This window comes from Mycteria americana, chromosome 7 (assembly GCF_035582795.1).
Source record: "Mycteria americana isolate JAX WOST 10 ecotype Jacksonville Zoo and Gardens chromosome 7, USCA_MyAme_1.0, whole genome shotgun sequence".
NCBI classification, from domain to species: Eukaryota; Metazoa; Chordata; class Aves; order Ciconiiformes; family Ciconiidae; genus Mycteria; species Mycteria americana.
Window position 1 is genome coordinate 64478497 of NC_134371.1, and position 14540 is coordinate 64493036.

The following is a 14540-nucleotide window of genomic DNA, read 5'->3' on the forward strand; positions in this document are numbered from 1 at the left end:
GGTAAGTGACTACAGATCACTGTGCTTAGAAAATGAATCTGAAAATTGTCTGAGCCCTCTCTCCATCACCCTCAGGACGTGCAAAATGATTCTTGTACTTTATGCAAAATGAGTTTTGAAGGCTTTTTGAATTAGTCACCGGTTTCACACCAACACAGTTGTAAACTAATTTTCAGTCCTCTAGTTTTTCAAATTCCTACGATAAAAAGAACAGGTTCTCATGTAGTTGTCTTTCTGATACCATACTGCCCAAGACCTACTTTAACACAGAGCGCTCCATCTAAATTTGAGCAAACTACTACAATCATGTTTCAAGGCTTTACTATTTGCTGAAAAGAACTCGTAACAAAGGTATTTTACCTGTACTACAGAAGAGTTAAGATACTCTGCACAAACTCCAAATGGTTGAACTAATGCAGAGATTGCCTGAAAGAAATACAGCAAATATTTAGGTGCACATATAGGAGATCTTTTCAGAGCTAGTGATCTATACCTTAAAAGGCAAATGAAGGTGCATAAGTATTATTTATCTCATACGATAATTTCCAGTCATTTGCTACAAATTGATTTTGTTGTACAACTCCTTTACAACAACACATGGTTCAGGAAAGAGATTTACTCTACAGCATACACTACATGTTATATATTTTTCCCTGAAATAAAAAATGCCTTCTCAGTTTTCCCTGATCTTGGTCCTCTCACTATTCTATTCAGTCTTCTCCGTCTAATCCTGTTTCAGTCACAGATGTAAACAGACAGAAAGGGACACATCACATTTTGGTTGCTCTCTACAGAAATGAGAAGTGTGAATGCAAGACTTAACGTTAAAGCCGTATGGCAAATTTCTTCCCCAAAGCATTAAGTGGGAGAAAGCTTTTGTAAATGTGTCATATACATGTCAAGATCTCTTCAATGCATGATTTTATTCTTATTTACTTTATAACCAAACTATATACCTATACTACCCAAGCTATATTTGGGATTATATACCCAAACTATTCTGTGATTTTCAAGTGATATCTTCACCAAGAAATTAAACATATTAAGACATTTGTTTGCCAATAAATAATATCAAAATTGGCGGCTTCTCACACTGGATCAAGAATTGAGAAATTGTGCACACCACTGGAATCAAAGGCCTAAATTAAGTGATGCTGAACCAGACTTCCTTCCTAAGCAAGCAGTTAATAGTCATTAAACAAAGTCAAAGTTTCTATTGCAGTATCAGGATTTAAATCGAGTTTCCTTATTCTTCTGTTGCTACCTTAACAGGTAACACTGTCATGCTCATATATGAGCCTACCTCTTTATAAAGTAGCAAATATCAATACCTCAAGAAAAGAAGTTGAATTCTCTCCAAATGGCATTTCACTGAAAGCAGACTTATTTTATACTGAGGGACAAGATCCTAAATGTCATGGTTTTCCCTTAAGCCTCCTTGTTCTCCAAAGTTCGAAAGACTATGAAAGTCTCCTGAATATAGGTTAGGAAGCTAAAACTAAACAAGTCAGGCTTTGTCATCAAAAAATAGTTTAGAACTGTTGAACCAGTCAGTTTTCAGACACAGCTCTCAAAGTTGCTTAGTATTAGACAGTGTCTGTCTTCCTAAGGATTTTTTTTCCTTAAACAATGATTTCTATAATAAATGACAGAAGTCAATTCACTTGCAGCTAAAGGCAGCTACAGCTGAAGTAAACAGAAAACCAGGGACATACTTGTGAATTTACAGTGAAGCTAGACTGATTGATGTCTAACCGGAAGGCTGAATGTTAGCCAGAAAGGTACACTAAACCTTCCTCTTTTCTGTGATGTCTCAAAAGCTCTTCAGTCAGGATTCTTATGCACAACCTCATTTGACCTCCAGTCTGACAGCACTTCTCCAGGGCTCTGTGGGAAGGTTGCTCTGGTACCAAAGCGAAGGTAAGAGCACTGCCAAAAGGGACGCTACTGGTTCTACGTGAAGAGTGTAATGGAAAGGGAGAAGTCTTGTGACAGAAGATGAACTTACCCCAAGTTCGATATCTTCTGAATTGAGTTTGGACTGAATTGCTGAAAATCCACCCAACTCTGCAAACTGAAATAAAATAATCAGTATTATGTTAGTGAACTACAATATTTTATCTTTTACATAAGCTATTATAGAAAATACTCCATTCAGAATTCCTGGGATGCCAACAAGTATCCTTTACTGTGGAACATCACATTCAACATAAGCTTCATATTTTCATGGAATTTCAGGGGCACAGTGGGGAATGCAATTATACCTGATACCAGTTTAAACATCAACTAGAAACTCTGTCCTAGTCAAGAATGGATATAGGGAAGAAAGCTAGACCACATACAGCAACAGCTGACTGGCCTAGCACGTTTGACTGGGAAACAGCACTGCAGGCTAAGCTGAGCTCTCGCTTCCTCTAGTCATAGCTATCGTGTTAGGGTAAAGGTGCTCAAGGGAGAAGGCAGCAACTCAGCAAGATTTATTTAGCAAGGCCCCTTCCCTACATGTAGGCAGGATTAAAATCTTAAACTATTTTTTTTGTGGTTGTCACAGAAATGAAGAGTGGAAAAACAAGTCAGGGGGGAGGGAGGAAGAAGAAATTATCTCTGAAGCCCAACAAATTCAAGTGACAAATAACAATTCTGCTCGGTTTACATTTACCTACCCTGTTTACCAGATCCACCAGCCACCCATGAGGTTCCTTGAACAATTAAAATATTAACAAATTAGTAGCTGCAGCAATCAATGCTAAACATTTGTCTTCTGAAACAGAGATTTGGACAGACACATACAGCCCATTAACACACACCCCAAATGCATGTACTATTATTTCAAAGAAAACAACAATGTGTTTGTAACAGCTCCTTTACTGAGCATGTAGCTAGAGCTCTAGGAGGTTCTCATTAGCATTACCCTTTTTTGGAGTCTGCTTGACATCACTGACCATGTGCTGTGGCAACAGTACACACTGTGGCTGCTGACTCACAAGCAACTATATTTATAGCACATTAGCAGCGTGGAACGGTACTAAAGAACCTTTCCCAAAGCAGCAGACACAGAATTTTCTTTCTATGGCCACAAACTTCTTTCCTGAAGGAGAGATCAACACCACCGAGGCTCCTTTTTTAGACCCACCCACCTGGAACAACTGCGACAAGACAGTGCAAGCCTCGAAAACTGCCTCCTTGCCAGCGTGTCTGACTTGAAGATAGCCTGTCCTTGGCTGTCAGAAAAGCATGAATTCTCTGCTGGAACTGTACACTTTGAGTTATTCTGGTCATTTCACACTCAACAGTCAAATAGATGTCAGTCCTTAGATACAACAGATCTACCCTTCTGATTGTTGTGATACTTTAGACATGAAAGTACACCAATTTCTAAATCCAGCCTCTGATAGAGAACTGGGACAATGTGAGAGGACAAATTCATTTCTACAGACCAACATATACTGAAGATCTATTTGCTGTAATTCTTGGTGACACATTTAAGCTTTCTTGTGTTATAAATACCTATTAATCAAACAATCTTTTCTGAAACAAACACATCTACCCTAAAAATAGGTTTCAGGGCATGGCCATGCTCACCTTCTGAAAAGTGGATATGGGTGAGACAGCATGCATGTTCCCCTCTCCGAAGACCTCTGCCCAGTTTCTCTGGCATACCTTCATTCGATTCTTGAAATGATACTCATTGTCGGGGTTAAATGCCTTGAAAGAAAAGCCCATGGCAATGAACAGCATGGCTTATGCCAGTCTCAAAACGTATCCTGATAATGTCTGACTTTTTCAGTTGAGCATTCTCCTGGTTGACAGTTAAAGATCCAGCAAAAAATAAAGTTTAACAGAACACCCCTGCTCCTGCCTCTCAGTTCTCGCTGTATAAAGCATTCTGAAGCTTCCATTCTGTATAGACAATACCTAATACCCATGTGAGCCAGATATCTGTACGAAGGGAGAGATGAACTTAAAGTATCAGTTTTAAAAAATAAACAGTGAAGTGACAGCAGATGTGATTTTTTTTTTTTGAGTGCGCTAATTTGCAAAAGTTTTGAACAGCACTCACCTCTTTATGAATTGCATACTGGATGTTAAAAATCTGCAGCAAGCAACAGCTTCAGATTTTAAGACAATATACCATAACTTAAATATAGTTAGAAAAAGAAGCAGCAGCATAAATATGAAATGTCGAATACCCAAATACTAGAAACTGCATCAACGAATCAATTACCATTGTAAGTACTCCAAGCAGGCCCACGGGAATAGGATCTTGTTTTACTCTTTCTGCAACCAGGTCCACTAGCAGCATAAGCATGTTGTATATTCCTTCATGGATTTCAGTTCCCCATTTGTGAACAGCACTGGATGTCAACAGCTAAAAAAAAAATACAAATAAAAAAATTTTTTTTTAAGTTTGATCACAATCACAAAACAGGAGAAATTTATCAACCCTGACTGTTTTCAGAGCAAATATTTCCTTAGAGTGTACTAAACACTGTCTGGTGTGTTTTTCAGATGCTCTTCCTGCACTAATGGCTTAAGAGTTAATTAAATTTGTAATTTCATTGAAGAACACCTTAAATCACAGTTTAAGACAGAAAATAAAATGTAGCAAACTGTTTTCCATTTGCACGCACTAGTAAAGACTGTAACTTTTGAAAAGAACAACTAATATGCAAATAATTTGCAGATTGAAGACACAACTATTAAATCTTCAAAGTAGGTGTGCCCCAAAGCTGCATTGATTCAGCTGTAAGAACCATTTACCAACTCACACTTTTTGAGCAGCTTCTATTGGAAAACAAAGAACATGTACCATGAAAAGAGAGGTATTCAATGCTGCTTTGCCACCTACTGAAAGATGTTCTTTAAATCTGGTCTAATGTGATTGTTTATAAAGGACATTGAGCTTCCATCTGCAAATTTCTGCTAGCTGTGTCTGAACATAAGCAGTTAGAAAGCTTAATACTTTAAATACAATTACTTTTTGTATCATTTTAAGAAACAAGAGTTTCTTGTAAATATTTCAGTAAATTGTAATTCAGCACATTCTGAACTTAGATTTCCATAGATTATCCTTCTGGAGGAGCAATCTACACTGTTTATTTAATATGCAAAAAATACCAAGTGATTTAAAAGCATATATGTAAAATTATTACTCTAATAGGCAAATGGAAAAATAGTTTTTCGCTTACATTTCTATCTTCCTTAAATATACTTATATTCTCAGTATTTTAAGATTAAGACTAGTAACTTTTAAAAAGGTGTGTATATGTTTTTATATATATGGTCTAAAAACTGGGCAAGAAATTTAGGCAGTATCCAAAATGGATAGAATAGTGGGATGTAAATTGGTTTGGGGAGCTCTGCAGAGAAAATTCACAATAACCCAGAGAAGAACAGCCAGGGACACACATTAGGCATTAAGTACTGGGAGGAAAGACAAATTCTAAACAGATCATGCAAAGAGGTAAGAAAGAATTTAGCAACCCTCCAAAGAAGGTGCAGAAAGAACAGAGTTAAAGGAAATCTGATTCTGAACTTGCCATTAATGGCTGTATCCAAGGGTCTTTAAACCTGCCTTTAGGCTCCACTAATTATGATAGAGCTCTTCATTTAAGAAAGAAAAAAAGGGGGTGGGGGGAAGCTATGTGCCAGAATTGGCTAGAGTTATGGAACTGGGGCTTTATATGATTTTAATCTAAGTCCATGTATGATTTTAATCTAGGAAAATAATCTGACTATAATTTTAATCTAAGAACATACTCACTAGTTACCATAGTTTCTGAAGTCTGGATTACAAGACACTATTTCCACCATGAACACCACAAAGACACATTGAATTGTTCTACTGTACCTACTTACCTTTTTAAATGCTTCAGGCATGCATCTGTCCATAAACCTCTTGCAATTCTCATCAGAATCAGAAAGACCTTTACAGAAAGGAGAGTGCTTTTTTGAAGTATTTTAAAAAAATATATACTTTTTAAGATTACCTCAGGGAGCTTGTTGCAAGTTTTTGGGAACACCAACCAAAACCAGCAGTAATAAGTGTGCTACTGTTCATTCATAACTAGCATGCTTTCTCAGCCACAACAAAGTGCGAGTCAAGAGAACTTGCCTTTTAGAAATAAGAAATTTCCCAGTATTCCACCTTTTACAACTTCTTAAAGCATTATTAGCACCGTAAGTATTTCTCCCTTCAAAGTTTGTAGCTTACACTAACTTCAGATCATTTCTGATGCTTCACAGCCTCCACTCAAAACCAAATCCAAGTACACCCTCCTAACACAGGTTAGAAACAAAGAAGCAAACCAGAACCACCTAACAACAATTCTTCCAACAGATTATAACCCCCTTTTAGTCTGTCATCAGGCATGATGGAAAAACTATCTTGTGCTCTTATTATATACCAGTTGCTGGGCATGATGCCTCCATAACACTTTTAACCCCAGCCAAAGTACTGAATACAGAAAAGTCAAATTCAGGTCTAATGCAGTATAAGCATTTCACTAGGGAAAAACAACCAGTTATACAAGCGTGGTACAGCATGGATTTAGATGACAGCTTGTTTTTACAAATGGAAAATAACCAGCACAATGAAAAAAAGAGTCAGTAATTCAGCTCTGAAAAACAGTAATTCCTACAATCATTAGAACATAAAGAAACATGTGCTCCACTTTTTAAAAAAGCTTAAATAAACAGATTACTTTAGAGAAAAAAAAGAGACCGACATTCTTTTTACAGCATTGAGTAGAATAGTTCACTGTTAAACACTTTCACATAGATGTGATCATTCTGCAGGGTGCTAAGTAAACAACTGCAAAATTAATATGAAAGATAGAACTGCCCACCATACTGTCTATGAAATCCTTTGAACAGATAATCTTTATATATGTAGAAAGAGAACTTACCCAGTCTTGCTAGGTAGGTGGATGCAATTAGGCACTTGCCTAGAGACTCCTCCCGCTTATAGGGTATGGACCAGTGATCTGTTAAAACTCTGCTCTCCAGTTCATACAAGTTAGTTGTTGGAAACTCAATACCTTCACCAGAGCAATTCCCATTTTCATCGTTTTTCTGTGAATAAAAAGGAAGTGAAACAATTTTTCTCTCTCTCTCCTAGACACTGTAAAAGATTTAGTAGCTTCAGAAAAAGTGGCTGTGCTTATAATAAACATGTCAAATTCTCAACAACCCTGAGGCTGCTTGTGTTTTTCCAAGGAGAATTTAATATTTCAATTTGAATTGAAGGGATTACATACCTTTATGTATTTCGTGTAGGTGATAACTACTATGTTTACATAACTAATTGCTAACTAATTGCCTATTTAAGTGGCAAATCTTGTTCCTTAGCATATTGGATCCTAGAGCCAAGTGACAAGTACTTCCAGTCCCTGTGAGACTGTAGAGTACAAACCCTGATCTTCACAGATCTGCATATTAATTCTCTGTTCAACAACTGCTGTAGAATATGGAATAGTTTATTCTAAGGGAGGCCAATTTCATCACCCTCTCACCCCATCACATTAAGAAACAAAAAAGACTAATCCAGTGCATCAGAATTATTATTTTTTTTACTAGCTAATTATCCAAAGAAAAATTTACATCTCAAATATAGTTGTCCAACAAGGAAACTACAAATGTCCTTCTCCTGAAGTCAGAAGGAGTTACTGGAAAATGTTCTGGAAGGCAAACAGGGAAAAAGCAAGCAGATGTCTGCAGCTCAGCTTTACAGGTTTCCTTGCTAGTGCCACTAAACAGCAGCTATTTCTGCGTACAGGCAGAACACAGAATTAGCCCCATGTTCTTTGCTAAGTGCCATATGAGGTAACTGCCTCAGTAGCACCAAATGAAAGAGTAGACAAGTTATCCATTTATTTTCTTTTGTTTATTTTTTAATCTCACACAGACGCTAGCTACCCAATGTGTCAAAGAGTTCACATGGACTAACTTTCCCTGCCTTCACAAGGGCAGACAAGTCAAGCAGGAGAAAGGACAGAATGTCTGGATCAGGCCTGGCAGCAATCAGGAGCAACTGTCAGAGACAGAGGAAACACAAGTGCAGTGATGGTAACAAGATCCCACTGAGAGAGAAGCCAGGGACATGTAGCGAGGAAGGACAAGCAGGAAACACGTTCAAGAGTAAAGAACAATAGTGTCAGGAAAGCGAAAGGAACAAATAGAAAGAAATAAACCAAAAGAAAGAACTGAACTCAGGAGGACATGGTATACAAAGAATGAAATTAATGTATGCAGACAAGTGTTCTTCCAGCTCTCTCCCTGCACTTGCTATTTGCAGGATTAGACCTGTTTCTTAAAAATTAAATTTGTCATGTTCACTTTCACAATGATTCAAAAATATTAAGCCAAGGAAACAGCAATAGAGCTTACCCTTTAACGTTCACTGGTGCAGGTGACGATAGCACACAATGGCTAGACTTACTAACAGGTTGTGGGGAGCAGCAGTAAAGTTTATAGGAATGGAACACAAAATAGTGCTCAAAAAACCAGCATGTCAGTGTTTGGGAAGTAAGGTGCCGCCTTCCCACAATCCTCTACTAAACATTTAGTCCTAAGTTTGTCATTATGGGAAGCTGCACTTTAACAGACCTGAATGTCAACTTCTGAAACTGTAGTCGTCTGATCCAGTACTGTGCATGGAAGTCTAATGTAATTCACATCTAGCAAATCACACCCTGTTTAAATATCTCAAGTTTTGCAGAAGGGTCTAAATGAAAAAACACTGAAAGCATTTAAAAGCAAAAGTTTTCTAGGAAATATCCTGTTGTATTGATTAAACAAACAACAGTTAAGTTTACAGCTTTTGTAAAGGACACCCATCCAGAACACAAATCCATGTCCTGTAGAAAATAAATGTGCAGTTATAAAGAAAGTCCTTACAGTAACAGTATGGGATATAATGACTAGTCTAATAAACGTAGACTGAGTATAACATAAACACCCAATTGCTAGGTCCCACATTTTAGTTCAGTCTAGACTTGTAGCAAAGGAAAGCAACATTTCAACATACGATTACAGTAACTGAGCTGTGGTTGCTCCATTCCCTGGAGGAAAGTGTCCACATTAAATAAAAATATCCACTGCTAACACTAGTTTAAGAGGTGTAGTCCAATAGCAGTGCAGACCTTCAACTGTGGCTGAAAAACTCCACCTGTTGTTCTGCTTCCCCATCTGCATCTAAGCAATGTTGCTCTTTATTTACCTCTTTCCACACAAGTGATCGCCAGTGTCTGTAATACTATGGAAATTCATAAGGAAGGAGTGAAATAACATGTTCTTCACTGTATGCTCAGCTCCCACAAATAAGGGCATCATCAGAAATTGCACTAAGGATACGTCTGGCCTATTGCTGGATTGAGTCTACCAAGAATGAAGTGAAAAGATGGTGGGTTTTGGTGGGTTTTTTTTGTTTTGGTTTGGTTTTTTTTCCACAAGAAATAGCAATGGGTGCAGTACTAGGAATTATTGCCCTAATAACAATGGGAACTATTTGCACTGAAGGAGTACATCTTTGGCACATTCCACTAATTAGAGCCAACAAGTCTTCTTGCTTGTCACTTTTCTGCTACTAAAACCCTGTCCAGAAAGTATTGAGTTTACTTATTTATTAATTTTGGAACCCATCACATACAAGCAGCTTCACAGCTACTGCTAAACCTGCAACTGTCTCAAGTAAATGCCCAGGTAGTTTAAAAACTCAAATTCTCCTTCAAACCATTAATAAATTTAATACCCTGCATTTTTTGGAGATTACTGCTGTGTTCAGTTTATATTATTGCAGACTGGCTCTTGTTTCTTACAACATATCTAGTATGAGTAACAGTCTCTGTAAAGACATTTGCCGCTCTTTCACAATTAGTGTCTTTCTGTACAAAAAAAACCCCCAAACTGTTCACATCCAACTTTCAAATCCATTTGTGTATGGCTCTTTAAAGTGAGGGATTTATTAACAGCAACTAGCAGCTGCTGTAGCAAGGTGCAATGTCAGCTCAGCTCTTGCATAAAGTTAAGCTGGCTCACTAACCAACACAGGCTGAAGATCTTACTTGCTCTGTTGACGTTCACAAATACAACACATCACAGCTCCGAACAGGTAGCCGCAATTAACACTTTGTAACTGAGGAGCTAGGAATTGTCACTACAGACTCTACTGACATGGGTCCACAGGTGAAATAAAAGCTTTTAAAGAAAGAGTATGCTATACATGAAAATAAATAGTACACAAGGCCACGTCAGCCTCGCCAAAAGTGGTTTTCTGGGTCTCTTTTTTGGGGAATTATGTTTTGTTTTTTGGTTGTTTTTTTTGTTTTGTTTTGTTTTTTTTTTTTTTTAAACATATATAGAAACTCCCTCCTTTCCCTCAAACAGATGACTTAAGAATGGTGTCTGGCAGTTGATGATGACCTAAATCAGGACTATGCAATTCTGGCTGAACAGACTTAATACTGGACTGGCACCTAACACATTAAGGATTTGTAGGGATATTCTCCACCAACAGAACAGTAAAAAGCAAAGAAACTATTCCTGGCAGCCAACGGGTCATCCAAAGATAAAGTGTTTAAAATTCTGTAAGAATAATCTGTTTTCTGAGATAGGAAATCATGGTGCACATCACACATCCTGTGACTATTCTCCATTCTGCAGCCGAAATCCTGGGACCAAAACACATTTGCTGGCAAACCTTTAACATCATTTTCCATGCCTTCTGATATAGCTCTTATTACACAAAAGCCCTGAAGATCCCCCCATTCCAACAGCGTTACTCGACTCTTTTGGCTTATTTTCAAGGTGTGAAAATACAGTTATTTCCAAACATACACACACAGGCTCCCAAGAGAAATACCCTCACATGAACAGACTCAAGCACTGATTCACGATTCTCACTCTGGGGACCTGGCACCTCCCAGAGTTGTTTGCAAGGCTGAATAAACAAAAATTGTTAAATATCTGATGAATAAAGCATTGCGTAAATCTGTAGTATAAAACCTTCCATGGAAGACTAACACAGAACAAAGATTTGCCCTCACACAAAAACTGAAATATAAATTAAGTTTAATTGCCAAAAGGTCACAGTTCAAAGCTTCAAAATGTATTCCTGCAGTATTCAGCTAATTAACTCATCAAACTCTGTTTAACTAAAGCCACTGATGTTTACCACACTGCTCAATTTATATAAAATAAGAAGGAGTTTAAGAAAGTGTTTAGATGCTAATTGGCAGTCTTAGTAATGAACTTACGGTCAAATTATAATTTAAATATGTTAATTTGATTTTGATAGAAGGTTACCAACAGAATTTATCACCAGAGCTAAGTCACATTACGTGCTCTTGAATCCAGTATAACTTATGAAACAGAACCCCAAAGTCATGTTTCTTTCAACAAGCAACAGCATCAGACTAAGACACCAGCAGACCAAGCAGTTCCCTTCACCCTTATGTCTCTCTAATAAGTGATTTTCACAAAATGACCACCATTTTATAGCCAAGAAAACAGATTTTTGATGTTTCACTGTATTGTTAAAAAAACCCCAAACAATATTTTGTTACTATGTACCTACAAACAGGACCAAATTTAATTGTTCTCAAAAGCAGAAATGAAAAAAAAAAAAGCTTAAAGCCAGAATTAGAAGCCAAAAACTCTAGGTCCACCTTTCAGTTTTTATCACAGACATATGAAGCAGTATTGAGGAAATAAATTTTTCAATGCTTCAGCTTCCCCAGCTGTAAAGCGTCAACAGTGATACTTCCCTCTGCCACAGCATGCTGATGCACCATTCACTAACGTTTGCAAAGTACTGCAAGCTGCTCAGGTGGAGGCAAGGTAAGAGAAACACATCAAATACCCATAAAAACAGACAGAGCATTTCTCTGATCTATTATGTCCATCAATTTGTGGAAGAAGCTATAAATCCTGAAGTCATGACTTGACAGTCCCTCTATCTGCCAGACTACTGATTAAAGCAGCTTTTACTTTCACACTTGGATGTCAATTCTTTTTTCTTTTAATTAACTCCTAAAAGGAGGACATTCTGTTACCTAGAACTGAATCACAGGGGTAAGAATTAAAAGGCTTTCAAATAAATCAAAGCTACCACCTTGCACTTACACTTGAACACACTAAGCATGAGGTATTAAATGTTTAAAAAAATTGTTACATTTTCATAGCTGTAATCTACTCACTTTTTATAAACTGGTGCTCCAGGAGCTTAAAGAACTTCTTTAAAGCCATGTTAAGTGGCAGATGTGGGGACAAAATTGAAGAGTATTTCCCAGTTGCCTGTTCTTGCCATCAGATCAAACTCATTTAACCCACATTCCTAAGAGCAAGCTTGGTATCTTTTTATGAATATGACAATATTAGTAAGCCTCAGAAAATGGTGTCATATATGGAATTTCCAAATTTAGTTTCTTATTTGGCAATAAGAAAACCCACTGTGATTTCCTAAATGTTTTACTGACAAAAAGACATTTATTTGTGAAGTATAGGAACATTTTTTAACTGTTTTAAGTCCTGAACAGATACAGCATTTTGCCCTTGCATTTTCATCCACAGGAAAATATCTGTATGCAAAGTTTCTGAGTACAGCGATAGATAGGAATGCATTTTGTTATTTAAATTCTGCTAAGAGAAAGTAAGCTCATTGGGGAGATATACGGATGTTTTATTCTTTTTGCATAGAACTGAAGCTCTTTAGTTCAAATTTTTACTATGCACTACTACAAGCAAATGCAGTCTTGTCATAAGAAAAAATATTAGTATTTCATCATGTTCATATAAAGGAATGATATCAGTCTATCACTAAAGGAAAATAAATCCTATGTTACAGAATCCACCTAACTGAAGCTGATTCGGACTCTCACCTCACCATAAAGATGTCCTAAGAAAATTCTGATTTGTTTAGTGACTATTTATTTATCAGTGAGACTGACCTTAACTGAGAGTAGTACATTACCAAGAATGCATGGTTAGACTAAACACTTCTTAGCAGTTGTAAGGGATTATAACATATCAACCACAAAAACCCCATGGCTCCCTCCCTTCTCCCCCATCTCTCACAACCAAAAACTGTATAAGACTAGGAATAAGAACACAATATGAATTTGAAAAATAAAAATAAAAATAAATTCAGCAAAGCTGGAAATTAACTAGGATTTTCTAAAAACATTGCTTGTACTGGTCTCCCTGATTTCCAGGGTGATGGTGCGATGTTACTAAGCAGTATTCCCCAATGCACTTGCCTAGTTGTTCAGAGATAAACACAGTACTAGGTATTACAGCAAAACAAAATAATCGAGCCTCTATAAAAATCACATGTGAACTAAAAGATTAGTTTAACTTAAAAAAGAGGAATACCTTTGCCCTTTTATCCTACTCTTACCACTGTATTTAGTGGAATCTGAGACAGATTTGTTACAACCACTTTTGGCAATGTATTTTAAAGTTTGATGACTAGTTGTAGGCCAGGGAGAGGTCACGGAAACCACTGTTAAGAATGTCATTCATAAGGAACCAAGGAAAACACACTTATCTTGCATGTGTTTTCAGTATTGTCTGTGGATATATTTAAAAAACTCACTCTATTAGCGTAACTACAAACAGCCAGACTCTGAGTTGATACCATTATTCCTCCCAACCCTTGAGTTTTCATAAGCACAAACCCCCATGCTTATTTCCAAATAACTCAAAATAACTTTGTGTGGTATCAGATAAACATTGTGCTTTAATACAATAAAACAATGAATCACAAATGCTTAGCATTTCAGTACTTAAAATTAAGTCAATACTTCTATCTCCCTTTGCCAAAACACCAGGCACTAATAGAGAAGTGCTGCAGAAACACTAGATAAAGTATTTATTACAACATTTTAGTGACCAAAGGTCAGGCTCTGGAAGGGAGAATTAATTCAATAACACTGCTAAACACTCATCTGTACTTCTGTTCTATGGATACATACTGATGTGTAGTGAGACAGAAACTAGAGCTGACAAAGCAGCCGACAATGAGTTTGAAATCAAGTTCTACAATGTATAATTACAAAATTGTGACTAACTAATATGAAAAATCTTTAAGTGCCTCTCAAGACCGCTCTGCTGGGCATCAGAACAAGAGAAGCCAGAACTACTGTCAAGTAGTGAGCAGGAAGATCAAGTGGCAAGAAACATTGAGCACATTGGCTTTTTTTAATTAATATTAATTTGGCCCATGAAGCATAACTGAAACATACATACCAAAGACTATTCCTACAGCAGCACAAATATGTGTTTTTTTCAAAATAAGAGCTTACAAAAGAAACAAGCACTTCCTTTCCGTCTTTGCCCTCCTCGTACAAAGAGCTACTGTTCCTTAATCCAAAAGCAATCCAAATGATTTGCTGGAATTAACTTCTAACACTGGCTAATTTGTTTTTATTCTCATTCTTCCTCAGTATTTCACTTCCTTATTAAACAGCTGCCATAGAACAGCACTGTAAACTGGGAAGATAACCAGAAAATGCCTCCAGAGAACATTATATCAAAGACAC

General features: G+C 37.0%; 1 protein-coding gene across 2 annotated transcripts in view; it reads right to left on the minus strand.

Moving 5' to 3' along the window:
- The window catches only part of USP24 (ubiquitin specific peptidase 24), a 66099-nt gene that overhangs the window by 46071 nt on the left and 5488 nt on the right, over nt 1–14540 (minus strand). For both annotated transcript variants that reach the window (XM_075508833.1, XM_075508834.1), the window contains exons 2-8: nt 6909–7074; nt 5860–5927; nt 4226–4369; nt 3583–3705; nt 2664–2699; nt 2009–2074; nt 361–426 (exon numbers count right to left, since the gene is read on the minus strand). In XM_075508833.1, the coding sequence (XP_075364948.1) occupies nt 361–426; nt 2009–2074; nt 2664–2699; nt 3583–3705; nt 4226–4369; nt 5860–5927; nt 6909–7074 (669 nt within the window). The remainder of the gene's footprint in view (nt 1–360; nt 427–2008; nt 2075–2663; nt 2700–3582; nt 3706–4225; nt 4370–5859; nt 5928–6908; nt 7075–14540) is intronic.